This window comes from Aedes albopictus, chromosome 2 (assembly GCF_035046485.1).
Source record: "Aedes albopictus strain Foshan chromosome 2, AalbF5, whole genome shotgun sequence".
In the NCBI taxonomy this organism is placed as follows: domain Eukaryota; kingdom Metazoa; phylum Arthropoda; class Insecta; order Diptera; family Culicidae; genus Aedes; species Aedes albopictus.
The window spans coordinates 433811365-433826670 of NC_085137.1; the positions used below are offsets into that span (position 1 = coordinate 433811365).

Genomic DNA, 15306 nt, shown 5'->3' on the forward strand with positions numbered 1-15306 from the left:
GATGACAGCAGGGCCAGAATTGATGGGGTAGAGTTTTATGCGGTTGAATTACTCCCGCCGAATTTGGCGGCGGTGTATCTACGCTGATTCTGTCTATTGATGAAAAGATTTTCGTTGATGTTGCCTTTGAAGCTTAACGCGGAAGTGTCTCATATGAATAGGAGGCTCCAAGGATCCTGAAGGAATTCTTGGAAAGGTCCTGAAAACTAGCTGGTGAAATCATGTTGAAATTCAGGCAAACCCTGAAGGAAAAGTTTGTGAAAGAATTCTTGGAATTATTCCTGGAGATAATCCTGATGGATTCCATAAAAAGTTCTTGCTGAAGTTCAGATGAAATTCTTGGAGAATTTTAGGAGTGATATCCGAAAACTCTAGAAGAAATTTCTGGAGATTCTGGAAGGTTTCCTAAAGAATTTCAGGTAAAATTACTGGAGAACTCTTAACGAATGTGTACAGCAGTTCCTCAAGTTTTTGAAAGTACACGTAGATAATTATCAAGGATTTCTGCAGAATTTCTAAAAAAGTATCGTTGGTGTGTTCGACTGTAGTTGGAAACTAATGTTTTGTGGCTTCTCAGTCTTGAAAAAATCAAAACGCTGTTATTTTATTTTGTCCGACGTTTTGGTCCGTTTGGGACCTTCTTCAGGGACTGTTTTTTTTTTTCCTCCCCTGTTGGGGAAATTAAGCCACTGCGTCCAATAGGCTGAACTTTTGTGGCATGTCCCGTTTTGATATTCGCATCTAGCCAGCTAATTACCATGTGTCAAGTAATCAGCTACTGCCACGACGCGTCGTCTCCCAGTCAGGTGCAATGGAATTGATAAACTCCAAGACCTAACCACTATTAAGAAATCTTTGCCTGCGCGTGTATAAAGCACCACAACTGCAAAGCAGATGTTCCGAGGTTTCACGTTCCGTATTACAGAAACGACAGATATCACTCTGAATATGACCAATATTTTTCAAGTGATACCTGCTCGGGCAGTGTCCAGTTACTAGGCCAGTGTATGTACATAGAGTTCTCTTGTTGAGCTCTAAGAGCTTTTTGGTTTTATAAGCATTTGGTGTTATAAATCGTTTTGACTGATTGCAATTTTTGACGTCCATCCAATTGGATATCACCCTCTGCTCAGCCCAGCGTTTCAGGTCAATTTTAATTGTACAGTTTGATATACCACAGAATGGTTCTGGACCAGCAAACTGTAAATTGGAACCACTTTTAGCAAGCTCGTCTGCCATTTCATTCCCTTCAATGCCACAGTGACCTGGAACCCAGTATAAGTTTACTGAATTCCCTTGGCACAGCCTGCGCAGTGAAAGAATGCATTCCCAGACAAGCTTTGAAGTACATTTGTAAGCGCACAATGCTTTTAGTGCAGCTTGACTATCTGAGAATATACAAATATTTGCGTATCTGTATTTCCTCTCAAGGCAGATATTTGCGCATTTCAAAATAGCAAGAATCTCTGCTTGAAACACCGTAGGATAGTGTCCCATCGCCACTGAAATTTGTATTCCAGGGCCGTAGATTCCCGCTCCCGTTTTTATTCCAACTTTTGAGCCATCTGTGAAGAATTTGATTGACCCTTGACGAACAGTGGGACCTCCGACTTCCCAATCTGCACGAGTTGTTTCGTGCAACTTGTAAGGAACATCATGGTTCTCCACAGGTTTCATCCAGTCTTTAATCATTTTCATTACTGGCCTATTTTGGAAGTATTGTGAAATGCTCAGGTGACCTACAGGGACTGTTACTATGGAGTGTTCTTGGAGTGTTTGCCAAATTTTACTAGAACTCCTGGAAAACATTCCGAAGCATGCTAGTAAGATATTTTTGTAGAATTTGTGAATAAATGTATATGATTGATCGGTAAAACATTTCCTAAATAAATTTTTAAATATTTCTAGAAGATTTTTTCAAGTAAATTTTGCAAAATTTCAAAAGAAAGTCCAGTACAACTTCTGAAGAAAGTCCTACAGGTTTCCTGAAAAATATTTGAAAAAATGTATGAATACCTTAAAATTTCTGTTAAAAGAATTTGGAAGAATTCTTTGGAAATTCTAATAGTATCTGATAAAGTTTCTGCAGAATTCCTGGTGCATTTATTCCTAGATGTTTTTTCTAAAGAACTGTTTTGAGTGCCTTTTCAGTCTAACAATTAATCAAGACAAGTACTACTAGTTCAATTCCGACGTTTCGGCCATTGAACTCGGCCTTCTTCACGGCATCTGTTAATTTATTTTTAAGGCATGCCATTATACATTTAAATTAACCGAAAATTCTTTTTTAGAAAAACTCACATAAACTTGCACCGTCTTTCGAGAACACCATGGAGAAAAAACTCTTCAGGACTAGAGAAACCATGGGAAACTTGTTGAAGAATTGAAAAATAAAATAATAGCTTTTGAAGTGAATTAAGGACAATAGCAGAAATTTCAGAAGGATTCATAACAAACTCTTAGAGGAATTTCTGGATGAAGTCCTTCAGAATTTCCAAAGGCTTCATAATTTCTGGAGGAATTCTTGAGAATTTTTTCGGTTGATACTTTAGAGAACTTAATGAACAATTCGTTCTGCAGGACTAAAGCAATCGTGAAAAAGTTGTGAATGAATTCCTTAATAATTCCTGAAGAAAATCCTGATGAACTCCATAAGGGGTTCTTGTAGAGATTCGGCTGAAATTCCTGGAGGATTCCAGGAGTAGTTTCTGAAAAACTTCCGCAATTACCCATGGAATTGCAGGAAAAAATCCTTGAGTACTACTAGAGAATTTTTATGGTTATATCTGTAGATTTTTTTGGAGAAACACCTGGATAATTCATGAATAAGTTCTGCAGAGTTCATGTATAAACTTTGGAGTGTTCTTGTAAGATTTCCTCGACCATTTCGGCTGGAACTCCTGGAAAAATTCATAAAGAATGCTTGGAAGAAGTAATGGAGTATTTCGGGAGAAATTTAACAACGGTTGCTTGAGATTTTTCTGGAGGAATTTCTGGTGAGTTGAAATTTGAGAAATTTCTAAATATTTCCAGATTTTTTTAAGTATCGCAGAATTTCTGAATAAACTCAAGTATGCAATATGCTCCACAGATTTCTACAAGAAATTCCATAAGAAATTTAGTGACATTCCAGGAACCGTAGATTAAAAAAAAAAACAAATTCTGGAGTATTTTTGAAATAAACAAAAAAATCACAGAATGTTCCTTAAGGAATTTCTGGGTTGTGGTGGAAATTTCGAACGATTACTTTAGTTGTTTTCGTAGAAATTCGTAAAAGAATTTGTAGAAGTTTTTGTGGAGGAGCTCATGAAACCATTTCTTGAAAATTTCTAGAGGAAATGCTAGAAAATTCCGAACTGTTATTTTCAAGACGACTTCCAGAAAAATTGCAGGTTAAATTTGAAGAGAATTCCTCATGGAGGTATTCCTGGTGGAATTTCTGAGATTTTTTGGAATAATTTCTGGACATTTCCAAGAATAAGTCTTGGTACATTTCCTAGAGGATCTTCAGGAAGAAATCCTTAAGGATTTTCTGGGAAGTTTTGAAAGGTTCTGGAGTAGTTTTTGGAGAAAATTATGGAGAATTCATTCTTAGGACAAGACAAATCATGCAATAATTTGTTGAAGGGATCAAAGAATATTAATGGGGGATCTTTGAAGAAAATCCAGGATAACTGCCAAAATTCCTGGAGAATTAAAATCGAAATTCCAGTGCAAAATCTGAAGGAAGTTTTACAGCAGACACCTTGAAAGAATTCCAATAATTCCAATTTCTGAAAACAAAAAAATACTGAGGGATAAAGATTTTCAGGAGAAACTCCAGAAGTAATGCAGGAGTTATTCCTGTATAATTTCTAAGGAACGCCTTGAGAATTCAGCAGAATTACTGGAAGCTACCTGGAGAATTCCTGGAGATATTTCAGAAGAATTCCTGGAATAATTGCTGAAGTTTTCTTGGAAGAATTTCTGAAAAATCATGATAGAATTCCTGAAAAATTTCAGAAGAATTCCTGAAGAATCTTTGGAAGGATTCCTGGAGAATTCTAAGAAGAATTACTGGAAGAATTCCTGAAAAATTCCTGAAGATTTTCCTGAAAAATTTCCGAAGAACGGCCCGAAAAATTCCTCAACAATTCCTGGAGAATCCTTGAAGAAATTCTCGTGGAACTGCTGATGAATTCGTGGAGGAATTATAGAAGAATTCCTGGAGAGCTCCTAGAGAATTCCTGGAGGAATTTCTGAATAGTTTTTAAATAAATTACTGAAGAATTTCTGGAGGAATTCCTGAAGAATTTCTGGTGGAATTCTTGAAGAATTTATAGTAGAATTTCTGAATTATTTCTGGATGATTTCCTGTTGAATTCTTGCAGGAATTCCTGAAGAATTCAAGAGAGTTTCCTGGAGAAAGACCTGAAAATTCTATGCGAATGAAAAATTCTAAAGGAATTTCTTGAGAAATTACAAAAAAAAATTCCTGGAAGAATTCCTGGAGAATTCCTTCTGGAATTTCCGGAGAATTTCAGAAGAAAATTCTGGAGTACCCAGTAGCAAATCCTGAATTATTCTAGGAGGAATCTCTTGAGAAGTTCCTAGAAAAAACCCTTAAGAAATTCCTGGAAGAATACCTGAAAAATCCTGGAGGAATTCCTGAAAAAAAATCTTGAGGTTTCCTCAAACTTTCCTAAAGAATCCTAATTAAATACCTGAATAATATCTGAAAAAGTTCCTGATGGATCCTCAGAAAGATTTCTAAACAATTTTAAGAGGAATTTCAGATGAATTCCTTGAGGAGTTCCTGGAGGATTCCTGGAAGAATTTCTGGAAAATTCAAAAAGAAATCCTAAACAGTTCCTGGAGAATCCCTGGAGGAATTCCTTGTGAATTCCTGGAAGGATTTCCGGAGAATTCCTAGGGGAATTACTGGAGGAATTTCTGAAAAACTGCTTAAGGAATCCCTGGAGAATTCCTGCAGGAATTCTTGGAGAATAGCTGAAGGAATTCTTTGAGAATTCCTGGAGGAATTCCTTGAGAGTTCCGGGAGGGATTCCTTGTGAATTTCTGAAGGGATTTCTCGAGAATTCCTAGAGGACTTACTGGAGAGTTTCTGGAGGAATTCATAGAGAATTCCTGGAGTTATTCCTGGAGAATTCCTGCAGGAATTCCTGGAAGAGTTCCTTGAGAATTCCTGGAGGAATTCATAGAGAATTCCTTGAGAACTTCCTCTAGAATTCCTGGAGGAATCCCTGGAGAATTTCTCGAATTCTTAGAGAATTTCTGTAGGGATTGCTGAATATTGCTGGAAGAATTCTTTGAGAATTCCTGGAGGAATTCATAGAGAATTCCTTGAGAACTTCCTCTAGAATTCCTGGAGGAATCCCTGGAGAATTTCTCGAAGAATTCTTAGAGAATTTCTGTAGGGATTGCTGAATATTGCTGGAAGAATTCCTGCAGAATTCCTAGAAAAAAATCCTGAAGATTTTTAGAGGAATTCCTGGAGAATTTTTGGAGAATTCATAGAGAATTTCTGGATAATTCCTAGAGCAATTCTTGGAGAATTCCTGGAGAATTCCTGGAAGAATTCCTGGAAAATTCCTGAAAGAATTCCTGGGAAATTCCTGGAAGAAATCCTGGAGAATTTCTGGAAGAATTCCTGGAGAATTCCTGGAGAATTCCTGGAAGAATTCGTGGGGAATTCCTGGAGAATTCCTGGAAGAATTCCTGGAGAATTCCTGGAAGGATTCCTGGAGAATTCCTGGAAGAATTCCTGGAGAATTCCTGAAGAATTTCTGGAAGAATTCGTGGAGAATTCCTGTAAGAATTCCTGGAGAATTCCTGGAGGAATTCCTGGAGAATTCCTGGAGGAATTCCTGGAGAATTCCTGGAGGAATTCCTGGAGAATTCCTGGAGGAATTCCTGGAGAATTCCTGGAGGAATTTCTGGAGAATTCCTGGAGGAATTCCTGGAGAATTCCTGGAGGAATTCCTGGAGAATTCCTGGAGGAATTCCTGGACAATTCATGGAGGAATTCCTGGAGAATTCATGGAGGAATTCCTGGAAAATTCACGGAGAAATTCCTGGAGAATTCACGAAGGAATTCCTGAACAATTCCTGGAGGAATTCCTGAACAATTCCTGGAGGAATTTGTGAAGGATTCCTGTAGAGAATTGGTGCAGTTTTCCAGGAAGATTTGCTGAAGTTTTCCTGGAAGATTTCCTGAAAAAAATTCGGAAAAATAATCCAAAAATAATCCTGAAAAAAATTGGAAGGATTACTGGATGAATTCCTAAAGAACTCTTCGAGAATTTCCTGATCGATTCCTGAAGGAATTTCTATACGTTTTCTGAAGAAATTCCGGAAGAATTCCTGTATTAATTTCTTAAGTATTTCTTTAACATTTCCTGGAGCAATCCCTTAAGAATTCCAGGAGGAATTTATGGAGAATTGCAGAAAGAGTTTCTAAAGAATTTCAGAGATAATTCCTAGAGAATTCCAAGAGAAATTTTGGAGGAATTCCAGGAGTTACTCCTAAGAAATTCCAGGAGGAATTTCTGGAGAATTTCTGAGCGAATTCCAGAAAGTTTTTCGGAAGAATTACTGAATTAATTCCGAAAGAGTTCCTGAAAAAAAATTCGGAAGAATTCTTGGAGGAATTCTTGAATAATTCCTTAAGAAATTCCTGAAGAATTCCTGGAGGAACATCTGAAGAATTTCTTGAGAATTTCCTGAACAATTTCTGTAGGAATTCTTGAAAAAATCCTTAAGAAAATACAGATGAATTCCTGTATGAATTCCTGAAGAATTTCTGTAAGAATTTCTTAACATTTCTTGAAGAAATCTCTGAAGAATTCCAGGGGGGTTCTTAAAAAATTCCAGAAGGAATTTCCGAAAAATTCCAGGAGGTACTCCTAGAAAATTCCAGGAGAAATCTTTGAATAATTCCAGGAGGAACTTCTGAAGAATTCATGGAGGAATTTCTAAAGAAATCCTGGGCAAATTCCTGAAAGAATTCTGGAAGGATTCCTGAAAGAAATCTGGAATAAATTCTGGAGGAATTCCTGAGGAATTCATGGAGGAGTTCCTGAAGAATTCCTAGTAAAATTCCTGAGGATTTTCTAGTGGAATTCCTGAATAAATCCTCGAGAAACCCAAAGAGTCTTCCAACTTCCCTGACGGAAGATTCGATTTCATAAAGTCTGTCGTTTTTAATTGACGCATGCAGAATTTACAGAATTTCTTTTGTCGTGTAAATGTAACCAGCGCCGCATCAATAGTTGGGTGCACGCATTTTAATTGGTGAGCTCGTTTCATATTATTGTTTTTGTTTTGTTTAAATTGAATAAATAAATAAATAAAATCAATTTTAAGAAGCTATAAAAACATCGTGAATCCGGATCTTCTCATTCGGCTTACAAATTGATTTTCAATCCCCCATTATATGTATCTTCGGGTACATCTAAAATATTTGCGACGCCGCTGCAACGACTCGATTTAATTTACAGTTTCCATTTATGAAAACTTCAAAATGAATTCGCTCAAGGGTAACATATTTCAAAGCCATGAATCACGTACATGCCAATATAAATCCAGTTTTTGAATGCATTTTCAAGAATTCAGCATTTTCAATGGATACCAACAACAAAACGGTGTCCGGCCATTTGGCCGAATGCCGTTTGGCCGAATGCCGTTTGGCCGAATGCCGTTTGGCCGAACGCCATTTGGCCGAATGCCATCTGGCCGAAAGGGTCGTTTGGCCGAATGCCGTTTGGCCGAATCATGATCAAAAGAATTCAGAGGAAGTTTTTGACATTCTAACTGCCAATATGATTATCAGAAGTATTTCCTTCTTTTTATCATAGGCTATTCTTTCTAGTTTTAATATTCAGGGATTAGTTGGCGTTGAAACTGTCAATATATCATCGAAGATTTTTCCTTCTTTGAATCATAGGCTGTTCTTTCAAGGTATACTGGGACGGGGAACAGTGGTATGGTCACTTGATTTCATCATTCATTTTTCGGCCAAACGGCATTCGGCCAAATGGCATTCGGCCAAATGACCCTTTCGGCCAAATGGCGTTCGGCCAAACGGCATTCGGCCAAATGGCGTTCGGCCAAATGACCCGGAACCCAACAAAACCATTGTATACAAAATCTGCAGTAATGTTACTGTAAGCACGCTGGCAAGCCCATGCAAGTACAACAACCAACATCACTCTCTAAACCGAACCTGCCCTGATGCAACCCCCACGCGCTATCAGTGGCTTCATGCTTCCGTACACAATATCCCAAGCCATTTGACTGAAATCTCCACCCGGCCCGGACTAGTACCTACTAGTAATTCTACCATTCTACGAAGCATAAAATATATGGTTTTATCTCACACGTTTCCCTTCTCTTTCTCTTACTCTTCTCCTGCAGGTATCCACCCCGACCGGTGTGATTTCGCATTTCGTAAATCTGCAAGTGGTCGTACCCGAAGCATTCATACTCGGTTCCGGCGAGCTGCACGTGGATATGGGATCAACAATCAATTTAGTTTGCATAATTGAGAAGGTAAGTTGCTATTTTGGCCTGGACCGAGGGCCGGGGGAAGCCGACACATGTACCTAGTGCAGCCACTCAGCTCTTCGTGTATCGTTGTTGGGTACCGTTCAATGGGGGTAACGTTGATCGGTTTGTTCTAGGTTCATTCTAAATGAACTTCCGTGAATCTGCATCTCTGCAGAGACTCAGGATTCAGTACAGAGATCGATCTTACCCCATTCAACGGTACCCTCGTGCATGTTGTACGCCTAGGTACTTAGCCGCATGTGTGGCGCAGTACGATGAAATGAAGGGATTCTGCCGGGTCAGGAAGCGCCAGTCAGCAGCAGTACAAGCACGGTTTATATTTTTCTGGATTATCCGCCTGGAATACTGCCACTTTCCGTTATGAACTATCATAAAGTGGCGGTGGCGGTGGTGTGTGGAAACTACGTGCTCCGCCGTGATAAGCAGGAAGCACTGTTCTTAGGGCCGGATATAAGCCATTGAGAAGAACAACGGTAGCGGAGCGGTGTGGTTGTTGCTTACCCGTACTGTTCATCGAACCATTTCCAGGATCAGAAGCACTAGCGTGCACAGGAGGGGGGGGCGGTTCAGAAGAAATGTGAAGGTATGAAGAATTAGCCTAAGTTAAAATTCACGAATCAACAGAAATAAAAAAAAAAGAAAAAAATAAAAATAAATAAGAAATTCCTGGAGAAATCTATCCTCATTTCCGCGAGGAAATCCCGGAAAAGTTCCGGGAGATTTTTTGGAGAAATTCTTGAAGAAATTCCTGGAAGAATTCCTGGAGAAAATATTGGAGGAATTCTGGCAGAAATTCCTAGAGAATTTTCTGAAGGGATTCCTGGAGGAGTTCCTACAGTAATCCCTGGAGGTATCCCTGGAGGAATTCCTGAAAGAGATTCGAGAGAAATTGATTTAAAGATTATCTGGAGGAATCCATGGAGAAATTTCTTGAAAAATTCCTGGTAAAATTCCTGGTAAAATTCCTGGTAAAATTCCTGGTAAAATTCCTGGTAAAATTCCTGGTAAAATTCCTGGTAAAATTCCTGGTAAAATTCCTGGAGAAACTCCTTAAGAAACTCCTGGAGGTATCCATGGAGGAATTTCTGTAGAAATTCCTCGCGGAATCATCGAGGAATTCCTGGAGTAGTTCTTGGAAGAGTTCCGTGAGACATTCCTTTAGGATTCTCTGGAGGAAAAATTGGAGAAATTCTGGCAGACATTCCTAGAGGATTTTTTTCCAGAAGAAATTTCAGTTGGAATTCCTGGAGAAAATCCTGGAGTATTAACTGGAGGAATTCCTGGAGTATTTGCTGGAGGAATTCCTGGAGGAATCAAATGAGGAATTTCTGGAGAAAAATATGAGGCTTCCTGGAGAAAATTTCTGAAGGAATGTCTGAAACATTTCCTTGAGGAATTTCTGAAGGAATTCCTGGAATCAATTCAGGTGGAATTTTCCGAAAAATTCCTGAAGAAATTCATTAATGAATCCCTGGAGAAATTCCTGAATAAGCCCATGGAGGAATTTCAGGAATCCCTAGAAGAATCCCTCTTGGATTTTCTAGAGGTTTTTCTGTAGAAATTCCTGAAAAAAAGTTTTGCAAGAATTCCTGGAAGAGTTTCTGGAGCAACTCCTGGAGGTATTTCTGAAAAAAATATTTGCGGCTTCCTGGAAGAATAACTGAAGGAAATCCTCGAAGAATTTCTGAAAGAATTCCTGGAGGGATTTTTGAGGAATATCTGAAGAAATTCATTGATAAACTCCTGGAGGAGGTCCTGAAGAAATCCCTAGAGAAAGTCCTGGAGAAATCCATGAAGGAATCTCTGGAGAAACTTCTCGAGGAATTCTTAAAGGAAGTTCCTTAAGAAATCCCTTGTGAAATTCCTGGAGAAACCCATGAAGAAATTTCTCGAGGAATTCCTAAAGAAATTCCTAATGGAATTCCCAAAGATATTCCTAAAGGAATTCCTAAAAGAGTTCCAGCAGATTTTTCTTTTTTGGAGAAATCCGTAGAGGATTTCCTAGAGAAATCCCAGGAGAAATTGTTAGAGGATTTTCTAGATCAATACCTAGTGGAGTTCCTGGAGTTATCACTGGAGAATTTTCTGGAGAAATTCTCGAGAAATTTCTGGAGTCATTTCTGGAAGAGTTCTGGGAGAAATTTCTTGAGGATTTTCTGGAGAAATCCGTGGAGAAATTCCTGGAGATATTTTAGAACGAATTTTCGAAGGAATTAATGGAGAAATTCCTAGAGATTTTTTTTAAAATAATTCCTAATAAATTCCTTGAAGAATCCCTGGAGAAATTCCTGGATGAATCTCTGGTTGTCTTCCGAAAGGTATTTTTGAAAAAATCCCTAAAGATTTTTTTAGAGGAATTCATGGAGGCATTTATTGATAAGTTCATAGCGAAATATCTAGAGGAATTCTTACAGGAATTCCTTAAGGAATTTCTGAACAAATATTTAAGGCTTCCTGGAGGAATGTTTGGAGGAACTCCTTGAGGAATTTCTGAAGGATTTTTTTGAGGGATTTCTGAGGAAACTCATGGATGAATCCCTGGAGGGAATCCCGAAAAAATTTCTGAAAAAAATCCTAGAGGAATCCCTGAAGGAATTTTTCCAGGAATTCCTAGCGGACTTCCCGGAAAAGTTTTGAAAGAAATTCCTATGCGATTTTCTGGAGGAATCCGTGGAGGAATTCCTGGAAGAATCCTGAGAGAAAATATTGGACGAATTCTGGCAGGAATTCCTAGAGTATTTTCTGAAAGAATTCATAGTGGAATTCCTGTAGCAATCCCTAGAGGAATTCCTGAAGGTATTTCTGGAGTATTCCATTGAAGTATCCCTGGAGGAATTCCTGGAGGAATTCCTGGAAGAATTCCGTGAGAAATTGATATAGGATTTTCTGAAGGAATCCGAGGAGGAACTAATGTAGGAATCCTTGAAGAAATTCCTGGAGGAATCCATGGAGGAGTTTCTAAAGGATTTCTTCGAAAAAATTCTGAAGAAATTCCTGGAGGAATCCATGGAGGTGTCCCTGGAGGAATTCTTGGAAGAGTTCTGGGAGATATTCCTTAAGGATTCTCTGGATGAATTCAGGCAGAAATTCTCAGAGGATATTCTTGATGAATCCCTGGAGGAGTTCCTGGAGGAATTCTTGAAAAATTTCTAAAGGAATATTTAAGGAATTTCTTGGAGCAATTCCTGAAATTTATTTTTGCAAATTTCCCGCAGGAATTCATGGAGGAATCCTTGGATGAATTTCTCGAGGAATTCCAAGAGGGATTCCTGGAAGAGTTCCGGGAGGAATTCCTTTAGGATTTTCTGGAAAAATCCCTGGAGAAAATATTGAAGGAATTCTGGCAGACATTACCACAGGAACTTTTCTAGAAGTAATTGCTGGAGGAATGTCTGAAGGAACTCATCGACTTGAATTTATGAAAAAATCATTAATGAATCCCTTAAGAAATCCCAGAAGAAATTCCTGAAAAAAATCCTGGGGAAATTAATGGAGGATTCCTTGGAGGGATTCTTCGCGGAGTGTCTCGAGGAATTTCGCGAAGAATTCCTTGAAGAGTTCCGGGAGAAATTCCTTGAGGATGTTCTGGAGGAATCCGTACAGGAATTCCTTGAAGAAAATCCTGGAGGCATCTTGGAGGAATGTCTGAAGGAACTTCTAAAGAAATACCCAGAGAAATTCCTGAAGAAATTCATTTTTGAGGAATTTCTGAAGAAATGTATTATTGAATCCCTGGAGGAATTCCAGAAGAAATGCCTGAAAAAAATCCTGTAGAAATTCTTGGAGGAATCCGTGGAGGATTCCCTGGAGGAATTCTTTGAAGAGTTCCGGAAGTCATTCCTTTGGAATTCTCTGGAAGAATTCTGGCTAAAATTCCTGTAGGAATTTCTAGAGATCTTTCTCGAGAAATTTCTAAACAAAATTCTGGAGGAATTTCTGCAGTTTTTTTTTTTTTTTTTTGAAGAATTCCTTTGAGATTGTCTAGAGGAATCTGTGGAGCAATTCCTTGATCAATCCCTGGAAGAAATATTGGGGGAATTTTGGCAGATATTCCTAGAGAATTTTTCCTAGTAGAAATTTCAGGAGGTATTGCTGGATGAATTTCTGAAGTATTTACTGGAGGAATTACTTCAGGGATTTCTGGAGAAATATATGAGACTTCCTGGAGGAATTCATGTACACTCCCGTTCAAAAGTTTGGGGTCACCCCCTCAAAAACATGTCATTTTTTTAGGCCCATATCTCCGCCAATTTGCGTCCGATTTCAAAACCCTAGGTTTCATTCAAAAGATAATAAGTCAAAGAAACTTTGAACATGATTTAAAAGAAACTTTTTCAAAAAAAATTGTATGTAAACTTAATTCAAAGTTGCCAAATTTTCTAAAAAATGAATATAAACTTACGGCAGTGTCGCTGGAAGTTGGGTCGACCAAATTTTAAGATGAGAGCGGTAATATGACCCATTTTCTATTAGCTTTCAACTGCTTTTTACAGAACTTAGCTAAAAAATCTAGAAAAAAAGTTATTATGTAAATCAATCCTTGATGTCATCGACCAAAAGTTTGGGGTCACCTCTCAATATGATGTATCGGCCAAAAGTTTGGGGTCACATTCGTAAAACATGGAAAAGTGATTTGGTGATATCTTCGTCATCTATAGTTCAATTGTAATTATTTTTGGCTCATTTCAAAGACAATTAACTAAATTTACGTTTGATGTCTTCAACTTAACGTATTTAACGATTTTTGTTTATAAAAATGTTATGTAAAGTTAGCACATTTTACCACGCTTCAAAAAATGAGGCAACTTTACGTTAAGTTTTAGTATGTAAATTTCAACAAATATGTGTGGTTCAATGTCTATGCAGTAAGTATCATTCATTTTGTTTCAAATAAGCCAAGAAGAATTAAAATTGAATGAAAGATGACAAAGATATCAACAAATCACTTTTCCATGTTTTACGATAGTGACCCCAAACTTTTGGCCGATACAGCATTTTGAGGGGTGACCCCAAACTTTTGGTCGATGATATCAAGGATTTATTTACTTAATAACTTTTTTTCTAGATTTTTTAGCCAAGTTCTGTAAAAAGCAGTTGAAAGCTAATAGAAAATGGGTCATATTACCGCTCTCATCTTAAAATTTGGTCGACCCAATTTCCAGCGACAGTGCCGTAAGTTTATATTTATTTTTTAGAAAGTTTGGCAACTTTGGGTTAAGTTTACATACAAATTTTATTGTAAAAGTTTCTTTTAAATCATGTTCAAAGTTTCTTTGACTTATTATCTTTTGAATGAAACCTAGGGTTTTGAAATCGGACACAAATTGGCGGAGATATGGGCCTAAAAAAATGACATGTTTTTGAGGGGGTGACCCCAAACTTTTGAACGGGAGTGTATGAATCCTTGGAGGAGTATCTGTAGATTGCAACAAGGATCCCGATCGAAGTTTTATATCTAGGAATTCTGACTCAATCTATGGAGTCTTCTCTAATTATAGCATCACTAATTGTCCAAGACTGAAATTCTTTCACAACGACATTTTTTTTTTGTATAATTGATAATTTTCTCGATATTTTCCAATGTTTATGATACGTTTATAAAATTTTATAAGGTTCGAGATGATGACTTGAAATCATTATCATCCGAAGCGGGGAACGGATCTGGTGGGATGGTTAGAGCACATGTTTATCACGCCGAGGACCTGGGATCGAATCCCACTCCCGACAAACTCACAAAATATGAATTCTGCCTTCGGAAGGGAAGTACAGCGTGGGTCCCGAGATGAACTAACCAAAGGTTAAAAATCGCGTCAATAAAGTTATAAAAAAATCCGATGCCTTCTCCAGAATTCCAATATGAACTTGGCGAAACTTCCTGGAAATTCATATTGCGTGATTCTATTTTACACCATGATCATTTATTTCACCATCATTGTAGTGTCTCTCCTAAACAAGAACCCTGCACACTCTAGTGATCAGGGGCGTATATTGGAATTGTAGTAAATGACCATTACATTTAATTTATGTATTTATTTGACTCTACTTATTGATTGGGTAGATACATCATCAACTCTTAGTGTCTCATAGATCTGCCTACATCCTACCATTCTAACAAAAACTTCTTCCTAAGATAACTGTGGAGATGCAGCGATGTTTGATTCCTCTTTTCGAACTAGCAGGGACAGAGATGCCAGATGATTTTCTGTATCACTCATTCAAAAATCTGTATCCCATACAAAATTTGGGTGAGAAATCTGTATCCCATACAAATGCAAAATCTGTATTTCATACAAACGCTATCTGTTCCGATGCTCAAAAATCTGTATAATACAGATAAATCTGTATATATGGCATCACTGAGCAGGGATGCCAGATGATTTATTGAAAAATCTGTATCGCAATTTTCAAAAATCTGTATCCCATACAAAATTTGAGTGAAAAATCTCTATCCCATACAAAAAAATAGCACCTCTAGCTCAAAAATCTGTATATATGGCATCCCTGCCAACGAGCAAAAAAAAAACAGAATGTAGTAAATTGGTTATGCAATTTCTGTTATTATTGACTCGAAGCTCTAAACCTTGTCAAGGGCAAGGATAGGCCAGATTATTTTTGGAAGCCACCAGTAGTAGTACTCAAACAAAAAAAAAACTTTCCCACAGACTATCCAGTGCCCATCATCTCGGACCCCCAACGTTCCGGAAACTATTTTATATTTTAATAAGATTATCCCTGGCG

General features: G+C 37.8%; 1 protein-coding gene across 2 annotated transcripts in view; it reads left to right on the forward strand.

Annotated features, from left to right (window-relative positions):
- Window positions 1-15306, forward strand: part of LOC115256196 (zwei Ig domain protein zig-8-like) — a 715781-nt gene that overhangs the window by 530103 nt on the left and 170372 nt on the right. For both annotated transcript variants that reach the window (XM_062853649.1, XM_062853650.1), the window contains exon 5: window positions 8416-8550. In XM_062853649.1, the coding sequence (XP_062709633.1) occupies window positions 8416-8550 (135 nt within the window). The remainder of the gene's footprint in view (window positions 1-8415; window positions 8551-15306) is intronic.